This window comes from Panthera leo, chromosome B3 (genome assembly GCF_018350215.1).
Source record: "Panthera leo isolate Ple1 chromosome B3, P.leo_Ple1_pat1.1, whole genome shotgun sequence".
Taxonomy (NCBI): Eukaryota; Metazoa; Chordata; class Mammalia; order Carnivora; family Felidae; genus Panthera; species Panthera leo.
The window spans coordinates 80,379,809-80,397,507 of NC_056684.1; the positions used below are offsets into that span (position 1 = coordinate 80,379,809).

At 35.5% G+C, this 17,699-nt stretch overlaps 1 protein-coding gene across 7 annotated transcripts in view; it reads right to left on the minus strand.

Annotated features, from left to right (window-relative positions):
* Positions 1 to 1,472: 1,472 nt before the first annotated feature.
* Positions 1,473 to 17,699, minus strand: part of STRN3 (striatin 3) — a 106,004-nt gene continuing 89,777 nt past the window's right edge. For 6 of the 7 annotated variants that reach the window (XM_042942917.1, XM_042942915.1, XM_042942922.1 and 3 more), the window contains 5 exons: positions 16,472 to 16,639; positions 15,043 to 15,183; positions 10,690 to 10,797; positions 3,794 to 3,880; positions 1,473 to 3,709 (listed from right to left, as the gene is read on the minus strand). In XM_042942917.1, coding sequence (XP_042798851.1) covers positions 3,540 to 3,709; positions 3,794 to 3,880; positions 10,690 to 10,797; positions 15,043 to 15,183; positions 16,472 to 16,639 — 674 coding nt within the window. In that variant the 3' untranslated portion in view covers positions 1,473 to 3,539. The remainder of the gene's footprint in view (positions 3,710 to 3,793; positions 3,881 to 10,689; positions 10,798 to 15,042; positions 15,184 to 16,471; positions 16,640 to 17,699) is intronic. The other variant, XM_042942916.1, reaches the window with a different exon arrangement.

Sequence of the window (17,699 nt, forward strand, 5' to 3'; positions counted from 1 at the left end):
TTTGGCTCAGGTCATGACCTGCAGTCTGTGAGTTCAAGCTCCACATCAGGCTGTGCTGACAGCTCAAAGCCTGGAGCCTGCTTCAGATTCTGTGTCTCCCTCTCTCTTTGTTCCTTCCCTACTCATGCTGCCTCTCTCGCTCTCAAAAATAAAAAAATAAAATAAAATAAAATAAAATAAAATAAAATAAAATAAAATAAAATAGGTTTAAACTTTTACACCACAAATTCTTGGCTGAGAGTATCACTCCTTGAAAAATTAAATGAAAACCCAGCCTCCAATCGTCTTTTTTTTTTATTTTTTTAAAGTTATGGCTTCCTGCCCAGTGCAGAGCCCAATGCAGGACTTGAACTCACGACCCTGATATCAAGACTTGAGCTGAGATCAAAAGTTGGATGTTTAACGGAGCCACCCAGGCACCCCTTCAGTACCCCTTTAAAACACTTTTATTTTTATAAAGGACAAAGTTCTGAGTCATCCGAGGTAACCAGGGAAACTAACATTCTGACTTAAAGAGCATTAAGAGCAGAAATGACCCCTTTATTAAGTTACTATCAATTATTTTGTAAAAGCAGTAAAGTGTAAAGCACACTTTAGTAGGCATGCCTATTTTTCAAATATGCTATTTATAACATTTAATAAAGGTGTTAAGTGAGATGCTGGTCTTTAGTGGATAACTTACTTTGAAATGTGAGAAAAGTACACAAAAATAAAACATGAAAAAGGCAGAATATGATTAAATATTGATAGTCAACATACTAAAGTTTGTATATAAAAATATTAAGCTTTATAAAGCACCATTTAATAGTCAAATGAATAATTTCCCAGAAGTCACAAATGGAAACACACAAAATAAGACTTTCTTTTTGCATCCTTTAGTCTCTTCCAAATGTTTAATATCGTAGAGAAAAACACGACCAAAGTAGAGAAATGTAAACATATGTTTTAATTTTTATTCATCTCCGTTTCAATACATACCCAGAGGTGAATGTTTATGCACTGCAACGATGATAATCACATTTCAGTTAAACAGTAATGCACTGGTTTGGAATTGCTGCCGGAAACCATATTAGCTTTGGAAAAATTATAATTTCCAAAAACGAGAAAAAATCCCCCTTAATTGGTTAAGTTGAATCTTCAGAAAATCAAAAACAAAACAAAAAAAACTTTAGGAATATTTCTGAAAATTTTTAGTGTTTCAGCAGTAATGACTAAAATGCACACTTGGATTATGGCAGACGACAAAAGTTCACAATATAAACACAATGTAATTTCTTTTACCGAGTAGGCATCCAAATAGAATTTTGCCACCCTAATTTTTGGATATAACTTAAGAAAAAAATTTTTTTAATGTTTTATTTTGAGAGCGAGACAGCAAGTGGGGGAGAGGCAGAAAGAGAGGGAGACAGAATCCCAAGCAGGCTCTGTGCTGTCAATGCAGACCCTGATGAGGGGTTTGAACTCACCAAGTGTGAGATCATGACCTGAGCTGAAGTCAAGAGTTGGACACTTAACCAGCTGAGCCATCCAAGTGCCCTTTAATGTTACCTTCTAACTGCATTTGCAATTTCCTTCCAAGAAAAAAGATATTACCTTGTTGAAGAAAGAAGTTTTGAGACAGTAACACTTAATATTATTCATAGGGACAACTTTTAATTAATGAGTAATGTAATGCAGTTATTTTCTGAACTTTTTTGTGGAAACAGGCTAGATAGGAATGACAATACTATTAACTGAAATCCAGATTCAATAAAGGCAGAGAATGTCTAAGGAAATGATTAAAAACCGTATCTCTGCTTTTCCTTTCGCTGTTGTGAACTATGTAACTTATACCAGTAGAAGATTTTTTTAAATTCCCAAATGGGGTGAAGTACTTAGAAAGTTATTAATACTGTTAAGTGTTCTAATCTTAGTAGAGTCTCAAGCAATACCATGTTTAAAAGAATAGCATAAAAATGAAGGACTCACTGAGAAATCATCTCCATTTCCTAGTTTAATGATGGAGAGTAAAGTATTGCACTTTATTATTCAACACAAAATAATGTAGCCAACAGTAACATACAGGTACACAATTTAATATTTATTATATGCATTTTATATACATTATTTTTCAACAGCTGTACGTTTGCTATGTGGTACAATCTTAAAAATTTGCTGATTCATAGTTTGTAAAACAAAAACCTTACAAAACTCATCAAAACTCGCAAACTGATCAGAAAAGTTTTTGGAAGACTAGAAAAAATACTTTATTGTCTTAATCATGCATTACACAAACAAAATCTTTAGTTACACCATAAAATTAAGCACATCTGAAAAAATAAAATGGGATAACTAGTCCAAACACAGATTTCTGTATCCTGATTCAACTATTTTTGTATCCTATTTGTAATGCAAATACAATTTTACCCCAAATATTTTTAAACAAGATAGTTTTGTTTGGAATCATGGTAAACCAAGATATGCATCTGGGGGAAATCACCTTGGTTTGTAACTTAAACTATAAAATATTCCATTTTTAGTCTATTTTAGACTATTCAAAGAGTTCCAAAATAGATATACAGGTTCCTTTAGCACATTAATAAAAGGATATAAAGACCAACAAAAAGTGAAATAAATAATAGGCTATTAGCAAGATGGATAATCCTTGATAAATAAACTTGTAAATACAGTAAGATGTACAAAATATCACATAGTGATAGGATGCCAAGATTAGTTCATTTTTTTTTTAAAGAGTTCATCTGGAGTACTAAACCCCACTGTTTCATTTTTAATACACTTAATAGTCCTTGGTTTATATGAAGACAATTATGTGATGATGAAGGTGATTTAGCATCTTTATGGAAGGACTTAGCTGAGCTGTATTAGGCAAAAGAAGGAAAAAGTGTGGTTACACGGCAGCGGGTCAGTGAGATCTCTGTGTTTTAGGGTTGTATAATGCAGAAAAACTTCAATACAATCTTGAGCACTGTTGTGACAGGCTAAATATATAAAAAGACTTATAAAAACTAGAATTTTATCCAAACATTTTGTGCAACTAATGCTAAAATATTTTAAGTTAAATTTTCTTTTTTTTTTTTTTAAAGCAAAATAAGTTTAAAAGGGAATCTGTGGCATTCAACTGATAAACAGAAAATCACTAAGAGATGAAAAAAAGCTACTCTTGGAGCTCACTTTCCCCCAACAAGAGCACCACATTCCTAACCCTAAGGCAGCACACAGAGTCCAAAATAAAAGTCTTTTTAAGATCAGACTCCACATTGGCTTAAAGATACCTAAAAAACAGACATACGCTCAGTTCATATCCAGTACAGGCCACAAATAATGGAGTCCTTTTTATTTGTCCCACGAAATACAGTAATTACAATTAAATTAATGAGCCTGACATTAAGATGTGATTTCCACCAATTTATGCCTGCCTCGAATAGCCTTCTCCAGGCAGATCACATGTAGTGTCATATCAGTAACCTTGTTGATGGCAGTGATGCAGACCCTCTTTCTGTCCAAGCAAATCTGTTGTTGATGATGTGATTTTTGCTGATTCACACAAATACTTTGGCAAGGGCATCAGCCCCTGCACTGGCAATATATGCTTTTGATGGATGGAAAGCAACATCATAAATTGATTCATCTAATTTCTTCCTATGTGCTGTTATTTCTTGTACACATGTCTTGCTGTCCAAATTCCATAATCTAATAGAACAGTCATGGCCTGTAATAAAAGAATAAATAAAGTATGTTACTAGGTAATGATTCTTTTATAAAGCTTGTGGCAGTATAGTAAGTTCAGACTTACTTCCAGACATCAAATAGATTCCATTAGGATCTACTGCTAGACTTGTAACAGCATCCAAATGAGCTACCATAGAATGGATCATTTTACCTAAATAAAACATAACACAGAAGATAAAGTTTTCACAAATAGTTACCAACTTGAGAGATCAGAAACCATAACACAGCATCAACATAAAATAGACAATCACTATAGCAATATATTTTTATTGTGGTAAAATACACATAACATAAAATTTACCATTTTAACCATTTGGGAAGGTACCATTCAGTGGCTTTTAGAGCATTCGCAATGATATGCAACCATCACCATTATCCAGTTCAGAACATTTTCATCACTGCAAAAGGAAACCCGTACCCATTAAGTAGTCACTCCCTATTTCTCCCCTTCCCCCAAGTCCCTGGTTACCACTAATCTACCTTTTCTATGATTTAGCCTATTCTCGATGCTTCATACAAATGAAATCATACACGTAACATGTGGCTTTTTGTGTGTGCCTTCTGTCATTTAAAGGTTTTCAAGGTTCACCCAGTATACAGGCATACCTAGTTTTACTATGCTTCACAGATACTGCAGTGATTTTACAAAATGAAGATCTGTGACAACCCTGTATTGAACAAATCTACTGGCGCCATTTTCCAATAACATTGTTCACTTTGTGTCTCTGTGTCAGTTTGGGAATTCTTGCAATACTGCATGCAAACGTTTTCATTATTAATATATTTGTTACGGTCATCTATGATTGGTGCTTACAAGCTAGTGAAAGCTCAGCAATGGTTAACAATTTTTTTGCAATAAAGTTTTCTTTCATTAAGGCAGGTACATTGGTTTTTTAGATATAATACTATTGCACACTTAAGAGATAACAGTAAGGTATAAACATGACTTTTATATGCACTGGGAAATGAAAAAATTCATTTGACTCACTTTACTGCAAAATGGGCTTTAACGCAGTTGTGTGAACCCACAATATCTGTGAGGTATGCCTGTAATAATTTTTTGAAAGAATTTTAATTCCAAGGCAGAACTTTCCCAGTTACTCCTAAAAAAGGCATCTGTGTGACAATCTGACAGTATCTGGTAGACAGTGAAAAACATAATGACTGTATGGTTGCGTCCAAGGTTTAAGATCATGTAAACGGAATTAAACTAAAAACAGGAAGAATCTTTCTCATTAAGAAATGTAAAGAGTATTTCATTTATGGGGTTCCTGATAAATAAATCACTATGGGATATATTCCTAACTAAAGATTCTACTATTATCAAATTCATTTATCCTTTGAAATATTAATCATTTTGTACATTAGAAACAAGAAAGGGGAGAGAGGTGGGAGTATATCAGAGAAATTATTTGGATTTCCCCAGATAGTAACAAAAACACTGTTCTGGAAAACGGGATTTAATGAGTATCTTCAATGAAGATTTGGAAGAAAACGGGATTCAATGGCAAGTTAAAATTAAAAAAAAAAAGTTACAAGTACAAAGTTGTGTTGCATAAATACTTTGGGGGCAGGGGAATTAGCCTCCACACTGGCAGTATATGCTTTTGGATAGACAGAAAGCAACATCATAAATTCATTTATCCAAGAAGAGAATAAAATAGCAAATACAGATACTTAAAAAAATTTCCTCCCCTTTCACTCAGCAATGAGTCTTTACTATTCAAATGCTTGAGCTGCTCCTAATGAGAGGCCTTCTCCAGAATTCTAGTTACAATCATTTGCCAGGTTTCTGGTCCTCTGATGACATTCCACACTGGAATATGAAATATATCTACTTTTGTTATTTGCTACAGCTACTGGCCTGAATATAAAACCACAACATAATCAAACGTGCAAAAAGTTACTCTGAAAAACATAAAAAGTCCTATCACTTTCTGGCAATACTAAGCATGTCACCAGTTAAGTACAAAATTAAGTCTCTCATCATTTCAAACGACATCTGTTGGTGTTTCACTAATACTAACAGAATAATTTTAGGGATTCTTCTCTACTACAGAAAAATCATTCAACATACTATCTTTAATTGCTTAGTCCAACACAATTCATCTATCAGTTCTAGAATCCATTCCTCGCAATATGCCTATAAAAAAACCAAGTATGAAATTGTTGGCTTCCAGGACAATACTCTCAAATCATTAGGGGTTAAGCAAGATGAGCTTCTCTGAAAAAGTCAAATCTATGATGGTCACTCTTAACTCACAGATCTAGTGCTAACTTCTTTCCTGAGAATGATCCTGTATCTCCTAAATTTAACATGTCTTAAATACAAAGAATTCTTTCATCCAAACAGCAGAAATACCCATTTCTTTAAGGGTACTATAATCTTCCCAGTTTATCTCCTGGTGCACTAAATTAACCCTCCTGGTGCACTAAATTAACCCTCACTATGAAAACCTGAGTCAGTTTAGAGTCAACCCTTCCTCTCCCCAAATACGTGGAATGCAAAACCAATTTGAATGCTGGCTTCCACTGGTAACCACAGAAGTCACAAAACTTCTGACACCTCCAAAGAATTAGGATTCCTCCTTTCTCAACATATACTTAAAGCTTCTCACATTTAACCAATTTTGACTCATGCCTCTGCTACTACCTCTCTTCGCTGACCAAAATTAATTCTTTCCTTCTGTAACAGAGGCAAATAGAGGATACATGCAGTCACCTATTCTCCCCTCCCTGGCACCTTAAGCCCTTGGACTTGGATAATCAATATCATGGGCCGCTAAGAAATGGGGACAAAAATAGGTATTAAAAAAACGTGGACTGCGGAAGCAAACTGAATGAGTGTGAATCCCAACCCTTTAATTTCTCTCTGCTGTGTAACAATGAACAAATTATGTAACTTCTTTGAAGACTTTTATTTCAAACCTAAAATGGAGACAATAATAATATATCTACTTTACAGTTAGTTATAAGAGGAACAAACATGTTAATATATGTAAATCTAATAGAACAATGTCTCACTTGCAGTAAGCAATATAACAACACTAGGGTATAAATTCTAAGAGGACCAGACATTTTGTTTTGTTCACCAAGCAATGAAAACTATGCCAAGGATATGACAGACACTCAATAAATTGTGAATGAATGAGTCCACAACAAATTCAGTATCTTCTGTTTCCAACTCCTCCATATTACTCACGTATACACCTTCTCCTAGACTCACTATCACTAACTAAATCTCTCAGGAACAGTATATGCAACACAAATTTATATCTCTACCAAATTTTAAAAATCACGAGCCCTTAATATTTCTCTAGAATAGTAGAAACTGAAATTATTTAAAATCAAAGATCTACCAGATAATGCAATTTAAATAATCTTTCTAAACCAATTTTATAAACCCCTACTCAAATATTTTAAGTGGTTTTCACAGTGCATAGTATAAACAAAAATCCATCATTCTTAGCCTGGCTCTGAAAAGTTCTCCTCCATTGATTGGGTTTCTCTTCTCCAAACTTACCTTTTTGGCATTACCTATAAGAAACTTCTGTTCTAGCCCAAGTTTCTACCACCATGCTGACTCTGCTCAAAATATGCCCTTATCTGGAATTTCTTACTACCTTCTTTCCTTAAAACAACAACAAAAAAACCTTACCATTTCTTTAAGGCAAAGACCAAACCCATACTATGAAAACTCCTTTATCTAGCATGGTTCATCTTACTGCATGTACGAGTGCACACGTGTGCGTGCATGTGTGCAAGCACACACATACATCCTATTTCCCCAAACAATGATAAGCTCCCAGAGAGCAGAAACCACACCTTACAGAACATATAGCTAGTATGTGTGGAATACAAAATGCTAAATATATTTTTGCTGTTAAAAATCTAAGAACTTATTGAATCCATTCATAGTATCAATTTCTATAATGTTTGAGATTAAAAAATCGATTAAATATATTAGTCATTTGCCAGAATAATATTCTATTAGAAACTTAACTAATTGGCAACATCAGAACAGTTATGGAAATATTCTAGTTTGTCACATTTACTTTTTTTTATTTTTTTAATGTTTTTATTTATTTTTAAGACAGAGAGAGAGCATGAGCAGGGGAGGGGCAGAGACCGAGGGAGACACAGAATCCGAAGCAGGCTCCAGGCTCTGAGCTGTCAGCACAGAGCCCGACGTGGGGCTCGAACTCACAGACTGTGAGATCATGACCTGAGCTGAAGTTGGACGCTTAACTGACTGAGCCACCCAGGCGCCCCACATTTATTTTTTATAAAGTTTTTTTAATGTTTTATTTATTTTTGAGAGAGAGAGAGCATAAACAGGGAAGGGGAAGAGAGAGAGGAGAACAGAGGATCTGAAGCAGGCTCCATGCTGACAGCAGAAAGCCCAATGTGGGGCTTGAAGCCACAAACCGCAAGATCATGACCTGAGCTGAAGTCGGATGCTTAATCGACTGAACCACCCAGGTGCCCTTAGTTTGTCACATTTAAATGAATTAACATTTTTCAGGGAAAAGTTTCTTTGGAAACAGTATATCTGAACACAATTTACAGTTTAACTCAATGTTGTTATGTATAGTGTTTACCTGTGTGTGAAGTGAGACAGGATTTAAAATTTTTTTTTCACATTTATTTATTTTTGAAAGAGAGCAAGACAGAGTGTGAATGGGGGAGGAGCAGAGAGAGGGGGGCATGGCGGGGGGACACAGAATCTGAAGCAGGCTCCAGGCTCTGAGCTGTCAGCATGGAGCCCGACACAGGGCTAGAACTCATGGACCATGAGATCATGACATGAGCTGAAAGTCGGACGCTTAACCGACTGAGCCACCCAGGTGTCCCTAAGTGAGACAGGATTTAGAAATAATTTTTTCATTGTTAAGAGCCTATCGCTTTGTCTTTACATTACAGATAAGGTAACCAGACTAGTTAACAGAAAGAATAAATTGGTAGAATTTGTGAATGATCTGAAAAACTATAGGCTCCTTGTTATTAAATAAAATTTTATTACTACGTTCTTGATTTCTGCCAATAAAATAGCTCTAGAGAATCACGTTTTGCTGTTAATACACTACTAAAATTCCTGAACCTCCCCTTACAAATATAAATCCTCAATAGGTAATTTACAAAAAATCTCTTTATAGGAGCACCTGGGTGGCTCAGTCTGTTAGGTGACTGACTTCGGCTCAGGTCATAATCTCACAGTTTGTGGGATTGAGCCCCATGTCAGGCTCTGTGCTGATAGCTCAGAGCCTGGAGCCTGCTTCAAATCCTGTGTATCTCTCTCTCTCTGCCCCTCCTCTACTCATGTTCTGTCTCCCTTTCTCAAAAATAAACATTAAAAAATTTTTTTTAATCTTCTTATAAATACAGTAAAGGAAATTATCTCTGTGCTTGCAGCAGAGGTAGATCTTGAGGCTTCATAAAAATGTTCAAAGAAATGATTTGAGAAGGTGTTAAACTGAGAACCTTCATATGAATATGAATCTTCTTTCCTGTGCAATATAGATTGTGAATATCCATTCTCTTCTCAACTTGTTCCACTGAGTTAAAAGGAACCTGTCCATTAGAGTGTTATTTTAACACAGGGATTTGTTGTTAGACTCTAAAGATTAATAATTATAACTATGTTCTCTTTTTTTTTTAATTTTTATTTTTATTTTAAAAATTTTTTTTAACGTTTATTTATTTTTGAGACAGATAGAGACCGAGCATGAACGGGGAAGGGTCAGAAAGAGGGAGACACAGAATCTGAAACAGGCTCCAGGCTCTGAGCTGTCAGCACAGAGCCCGACACGGGGCTCGAACTCACGGACCGTGAGATCATGACCTGAGCCGAAGTCGGCCGCTTAACCAACTGAGCCACCCAGGCGCCCCAACTATGTTCTCTATAAACTTCAAAGAGAATGTGTAGTTCTGATTTGCTGTCTTGCTTAATCTATTGCCCTGCAGTAGGGTTGCAATTAACATGTAAGTTTTTTTACTTGGAAATCCTTCAATACCCATTTTAACTTCTCAAAGAAGCTTCTCTAGCTGAGCACAAACAGTAACTTATGTGGTATTCTAATGACAGATGAAACAGGTCTACGGCAAAATTAAAATTTGGGGCGCCTGGGTGGCGCAGTCGGTTAAGCGTCCGACTTCAGCCAGGTCACGATCTCGCGGTCTGTGAGTTCGAGCCCCGCGTCAGGCTCTGGGCTGATGGCTCGGAGCCTGGAGCCTGTTTCCGATTCTGTGTCTCCCTCTCTCTCTGCCCCTCCCCCGTTCATGCTCTGTCTCTCTCTGTCCCAAAAATAAATAAAAAAAAAAAAAAACGTTGAAAAAAAAAGAAAAAAAAAAAAATTTATTTTGACTTCTATATAATTGGTAAGTTTCCTTACAAGAAATGGAGGGAAAATGGCATAAACCATTTCCACTATTTTATCATTTCAGCTGAGAAATAATTCTAACAGCATATTTGAAATGTCAAACACCAGAAAGAGACCTCTTCTGCTATACTAATGCCCAACAGAATATGAAGAAAAAAATTCAAATGGATGAGTTTATATTTAACATGACATGAAAAAATCGTTAATAGATAGGCAAGGTATTATATATGCTTAAGAACAGAACTTGACATGTAAGTAAAACAAAAATCTTAGTTAAAATGGCTTAACTTAGCAATCTTGAAGGCAAAAAGTCCATGTCTTACATAAAAGAACAGCCTTTAAAAAAATACAACAAAAACAAAAAAACAAAAAAAAAAAACCACTAGCCTTTGTGCTCAGTGCAGAGCCCAATGTGGGGCTTGATCTCACCACTCTGAGATCAAGACCTGAGCTGAGATCAAGAATCAGACACTTGATGGACTGAGCCACCCAGGCACCCCCACCAAAATAGCATTTTTGATCATGTCAAATTTACAGTATTATTAATAAGACTAAAAAGAAAAAAAGACAATCTACTTACCCGTTTTATTATCAAAAAATTTGATGTGTCTATCTTCATGAGCAGTTATTGTAACAGGAAGTGTGGGATGACTTACTACTCTGTTAATGTGATTATTGGATTGTAAACCTGAAAAATAAAGGAAGATAATGCAGTAAAATTCAAACCTTCAATTAAAAACTGGATGATGGTTTTTTTATTCTTACCAAAAAATAAGAATCATTTAGAAATTAAAGCATTTGTATAAAATAAAAATCTGAGAAAACCAGAGCCGTAGAGAGATAAAGTTTCTTTAAAAATACATGTTTAAGCTATCATGTCCTATAATATGGATAGTACTAACTCTGAGTTTAGGAAAAGTTAGAAGTAGTTTAATGCAGATTGTCAGTACAGATAATTTAGAATCTTTTATTTGTTTGAAAGAGAGAGAGCAAGTGGGGTACAAACACAGGAAATCCCAAGCAAGCACCACGCTGTCAGCAGGGAGCCTGATGCAGGGCTTGATCCCATGAACCATGAGATCATGACCTGAGCTGAAATCAAGAGTTGGATGCTCAACCGACTGAGCTACTCAGGCACCACTAAATGATTTAGAATCTTAAAAGACTCACAGTAATTAGTACTTTAAATAAACAGCCCATAAATGAATTATAAGCATTTAATGAAAAAATGTGTAGGTAATAATTAGATGTTTGCAAGGAACAATGCCCATCCTACCCACATTCACCAAAAACAAAAAAACAAAACAAAACAAAACAAAAAACAAAAAACACCACAAGAACAGGAATCAATGTTCTTAGGGATACCTTTCTTTGTAACCAAACTCTTAAAGGTTTTACTAAATTAGATAGAGAAGGATCAAAATTCAGAGGGGCGTGTGGGTGGTTCAGTTAGGTTAAACATTGGACTTGTGATTTTGACTCAGGTCATGATCTTACGGTTTGTGAGATCACGCCCCATGTTGAGCTCTGTGCTGACAGCATGGAGCCTACTTGGGATTCTCTCTCATAATAAATAAATGTTAAAATAAAAACTAATGGGAAAATATCAACATTATTAGATTTAAACTAAATCAGTCATTCCACATATATATATATAAGAACTCTTAACTGAACTTAAGATACATTACCTAAGAGGGAGAAAGGGAATAGAGATGAAAAGACTTCTCTGAGCATAATGTGGAGATTTGACCATGAAACCATTTAAATGGTTTAAATAATAATAAAGTGATTATTTTTTAAAGCACTCACAAAAAACACAAGTTAACTTAAAAGAATGTAACTGTAGGGGCACCTGGGTGGCTCAGTCAGTTAAGTGTCCAACTTTGGCTTAGATCATGATCTCACGGTTCGTGGGTTCAAGCCCTGTATTGGGCTCTGTGCTGACAGCTTGGAGCCTGGAGCCTGCTTCAGATTCTGTACCTTCCTCTCTTTCCCCCTCCCCTGCTCGCACTCTCTCTCTCCCTCATAAATAAACATTAAAAAAAAAAAAAAAAAAAAGAATGTAACTGTATATCCAATTGGGATACGAACACACAAAAAAAGAACCATTTCAAGTAACTTTAAAGCACAGTAATTAGCCTGTCTGTCCCTAGTGGAATATACCATGAATACAAAACTACTATTGGTGGTGGTACTGGTTTTATTATTCTGAGATGACTGTATTTGTACTGTGGAATGAATCAAACGAGATTACAATGATTTTGCTGAGAACCAAGAGTTTAGCATGAATAAAATGAGGTAAGGGGCACCTGGGTGCCTTAGTTGGTTAGGTGTCCAAGTCTTGATTTCAGCTCAGATCATGATGTCATGGTTCATGAGACTGAGAGCAGCGTTGGGCTCTGTGCTATTAGTGCTTGGGATTCTCTCCCTCCCTCTCCCTCTGCCCCTCTCACTTGTATTCTCTCTCAAAACAAACTTTAAAAATAAATAAGTAAATAAATAAATAAAATGAGGTAAAAAGCAATGACATAAATCTAATCTTTTTTTAATGAAATATTAATTCATTTTTAAGAGTGTGTGGGAGCGGGATAGGGGCAGAGAGAGGAGGACAGAGGATCTGAAGTGGGCTCTGGGCTGACAGCAGGGAGCCTGAAGTGGGGCTCGAACTGAGGAACTCTGAGATCATGACCTGAGCCGAAGTCGGCCGCTCAACCAAGTGAGCCACCCAGATGCCCCACAATGAGATAAATCTAAATTTGAACAGGAAGTATTTGAATAGGAAGCATTAGTATGAAGTCTATCAGTGTTTTTCTTTCTTAAAAGTGCATTTGTAGCTCTGTTCACTGAAAAAGCCTAAAACAATGAGCAACTCAAGAGCTACAAAAGCCATGAGAACCAATCCAATAGCCTTGCACCTATATTGTGGTCTCTAAATGCCATTTTCCAATAAAAGAAACTATGACTCCTTAGAGAAATGGGTAATTTCAGTCTGAGGCACAAAATGAACAAGATGGACCTAAACATCTTGCTACATCAGAAAGTGAGAAAGCTATAAATGACTAGCAGATTCAGGTCAAAATGACTCAAGAGCCAAAGTGAATAAGCTCCCACTGGCCAAAGATGAAATAATCTGAGGAGTGATAAAAATAACTTGCAGTAGATTAAAACACATCAGATAATTTATATCTGAGATCAGAGATTACGATGGTAATAAAAACAAACACCACCCCAAGAGACTCAATGGACACCTTTTTTTTTTTTAAAGTTTATTTATTTTGAGGGAGAGAGAGAGCACAAGCAGAGGAAAGGCAGAGAGAATCCCAAGCAGATTCTGCACTGTCAGCACAGAGCCGTATGTGGGCTCGAATTTACGAACCACGAGATCATGACCTGGACCGAAATCAAGAGTTGGATGCTAAACCAACTGAGCCACCCAGGCATCCCTCAATGGTCACCTTTAGGTGATGCTAGGAAACCACTTCATTATTTTGAAAACTGATAAAGGTGGGGGGATCAACAACTGACCTTCCCCTTCACTTATAATCAATCACTAACTCCAGGGTAACCAAATTACTGATAAGGGGTGTTCCCTTTTATAGACAGATTCTAGCTAATAAGTGGAAAAGAAATGAAAGTATTAGAAAATCATTTTTCAAGAGAATTATGGACCTATGCAATAATCAAGATTGAAAACGTAAGAAAAATATAAACAACCAGACAATATTTACTTCCAATAAAAGTTCACAAATTACTATGAAATAGTCTTGCCAAGAACCTGTAAAAACTTTAAAATGAAGACAAATAAAAACATTAAACCTGAGTTTGAATAAGCTTCTAGATGTATAAACTATTTACAGAAATGAAATGAAAAGAGAAAGCACCTTAAATGATACCACAAGGATGCAAACAGCAAAATTCACACCGTGGAGATTCTATAGGACAAACTATCCAATTTCTTCCATTAAAAAACCCAAAGGAAATAAAAGAGATGGACAGAGAACCTACAGATAGGAAGAAACCTGAGACTTATCAACCAATTACAATGCATAGGCCTTATCTGGATCCCTATTTAAATAAACTGAAAAACACATACCACTTTCTAAACAATGGCCATTCAGATGTAATTACTGGAGCTGGATAATGAATTCCTCAGGCTTATATTCTCTACTTTTATATGTATTTCCATTAAAAATTTTAGGGGCGCCTGGGTGGCTCAGTCGGTTAAGCGTCCGACTTCAGCTCAGGTCACGATCTCACGGTCCGTGAGTTCGAGCCCCGCGTCAGGCTCTGGGCTGATGGCTCAGAGCCTGGAGCCTGCTTCCAATTCTGTGTCTCCCTCCCTCTCTGCTCCTCCCCCGTTCATGCTCTGTCTCTGTCTCAAAAATAAATAAACGTTAAAAAAAAAAAAAAATTAAAAAAAAATTTTTTTTAAAATTATTTCCCTCGGGGCGCCTGGGTGGCTCAGTCGGTTAAGCATCTAACTCTTGATTTCGACTCGGGTCACGATCTCACAGTTCATGAGCTTGAGCCCCACATCGGGCTCTATGATGATGGTGAGGAGTCTGCTTGGGATTCTCTCTGTATCCCCCTCTCTCTGTTCCTCCACTTGTGCTCTCTCTCTCAAAATAAATAAATAAACTTAAATAAACTTAAATAAAATAAAATAAGATAAACTTAATAAAATAAAATAAAATAAAATAAAACAAATAAACTCCCCTTTTGCATTTGTGTTGCTCTACTCTCTGTCCCCTATACTCTCTAAGCTTTTAAGCATAATTTGAGAAAACAGCAGAAAACAATGTAAATGAGTACAACTACAATGCATTAAAACTATTTTTTCATCATAAATTCAAACAGTCAAAATGTGAATTAAAAGATTATTGTTATTATTTAATAATCTTGTAAGGTTTCAAAGAAACTTATGAAAACTTACCAGAATCTATCTGTGAGGATAGCATCACCAATGATTGTGATGTTTCTAAATCATAAATTACTGTACTACCAGTGTTGAAAGAGGTCACCATATGAGCTGGATCACAGCCTATAAAGTCAACTGATGTAGGGATTCCATGCTCTGAAAAGGATCCCCAAAGAGACACAAAGTAAAAACAATTTAGAAATCCCTGCTTTTCTCAAGTATTTTTGAAATAATGTTAATAATGAAAACGAGAGTGATTTTATTAGGATAGTGAGATACAACGGGTAATTTTCCCTTAATTATTTTAAGTTGTTATAATTTTCTGTTTAACATCATAAGAAAAACAGAGGGCTCAAAAGTTAAGAGGAGATATGTGCAGAAGTTAATTCTCTTATGCATTTTCTGCTAAGAAAGAAAAAAAATCCAAGGTGAGTCTGCTGGCCGACTTGCCAACATTATTTTTTACCGTAAAATGATAAATTAGCATTCTCACATCACTGTTGTGGGAGAATACACCTGTTTGAGACCTATAAGCCTCATCATGTAGCTCATACAGATTGAATTTTTGGATCTGTGAACATAAAGCTTAGAGTCTGGAATCTGCCAATGCGTTACTATCCTGCCATGTCCAGAGCAGCAATTTCTCTCTTTATTGAAGTCAATGGGCCAGATTAATGCACAATTAGGTGAAATCCAGAGTCAAGCAATTAATTACCCAGATGAAGTAAGAAACAAATATCTAAATCAATTTTTACCTCAAAAGCTTGGGTAATTGAAAAATTAGTAGAATCACTAATGTATTGAAGAGACTTAACAAAATTAAGCATATATGATTCATCTAAAATACAACATAAGTTTTAAAGGTCTGATTTTTAAAAATAACTTTAAAGTGACTCAAATATGAGTAATGCTAATACATAAACATATGTACATAAATAAACGTTATCACAAAGCAAATTGCCTAAAGCTTTATTGACAGGAAAATATTTGAAACTGTACAAGTAACTAACTCAGTTTGTACTTCCCACTTAAGGTTACTATTTCAATGATTATTAGACTTCTCAACCAATGTGCTTTGGTATCAGCTATGCTTAAGACTGGGATCCCTTTAGTCTTTGTGGGCAGCCACCTGGAATTGGTGGAGGGTTTCAAGTTGTTCCTATAAGCGGCCTCATTTGTCTACTGCACTATTACAAAGAGTTTTATTTTTTAAATAGGATATGTCCTGAAAAGGTCAAAAGGCACCAAGCTATAGGATGTACTTGTAAAGCACCTTTCTTGTTTATAAGAAATGACTAGGAGTAAAAAGAGTATCACAAGCTTTATAAAATTCTTTCAATACATCTCTTGGAGTAGCAAAGAAATAGTAAATCAATTGCTTTGTTGTTTGTATCTTTCCAAATTATTAAAAAGATAACTTTTTTATAGGGCAAAATATACTCACCCTTGTCTCCATTGTAAGTGCAAATACATGGCAATTTTTCTTGTGGATTCCATAACCTAATAGTGCCATCTGCTGAACAAGACAGTAATTGATTTTTTATGCCACTATAAGCAAGACCCCAGACAGCATCTGTATGTGCAACTAAAGTGCCAGCTAGAACATTTGGCTCTGGGAAGAAACAACAAACAAACAAAAATTAGCTTAAAACAGTTGGAAAGAAATGTTTTGGATAAAGATAACTTACCATATAATTATGTATAAAAGACTACATATAATGGCCCTAAGAAGATAACCAAAGTGTACACAATGGTCATCACTAAGTTGTGGAATTATGGGTTATTTTTATCTCCCCCACAATACTCTCCTGTATTTTTGCAATTTTCTATGCTTTTATTTTGTCTTGAGTTTAATTTTATTTAATTTTAAGTTTTTATTTAAATTCTACTTAGTTAACATACAGTGTAATATTAGTTTCAGGAGCAGAACAAGGGCCCTCCTTAATGTCTACCTGCCCTCCATCAACCCTATTTGTTCTCTACAGTTAAGAGTCTATTTTCAGATTTGTTTTCCTTTCTTTCCCCGCCCCCCTCCCGCTATGTTCATCTGTTTTGTTTCTTAAATTCCACATGGTGAAATCATATGGTATTTATCTTTCTGACTTATTTCGCTTAGCATAATATACTCTAGCTTATGAAGAACATACACTTTTTAACAAACAGCTTTAATGAGATATAATTCCCATACCATATAATTCACCAATTTAAAGTGTACAATTCAGTGGTTTTTAGTATCTTCACAGAGTTATTCAATCATCAGCACCTCAATTTTAGGACACTTTCATCACTCATTAGCCACGCCTTCCCCATCCCAATTCTCCCTGCTTTTCCACAGCCCTATGTAACCACTAATCTACTTTGTTTCTAGAAGTTTGTTTATTATGGACATTTCATACAAACAGCCTTTTGTGACTGGCTTCTTACACTTAGCATAATGTTCCTAAGGTTCATTCATGCTGTAACATGTCAGTACTTTCTTCTTAATGCTGAGTAATATCCACGGTATGGACATAACTACATTTTATCATCATTTGATGGACATGGTAGCTGAAAATAACACTGTACACAATCTGTCCTACAATCCTGAATCTCTAGTAAACTTCCACTTTCCACGGCTATTTAAAAATTTTTTTTTTTTAATGTTTATTTTGAGAGAGAGAGCGAGAGCACAA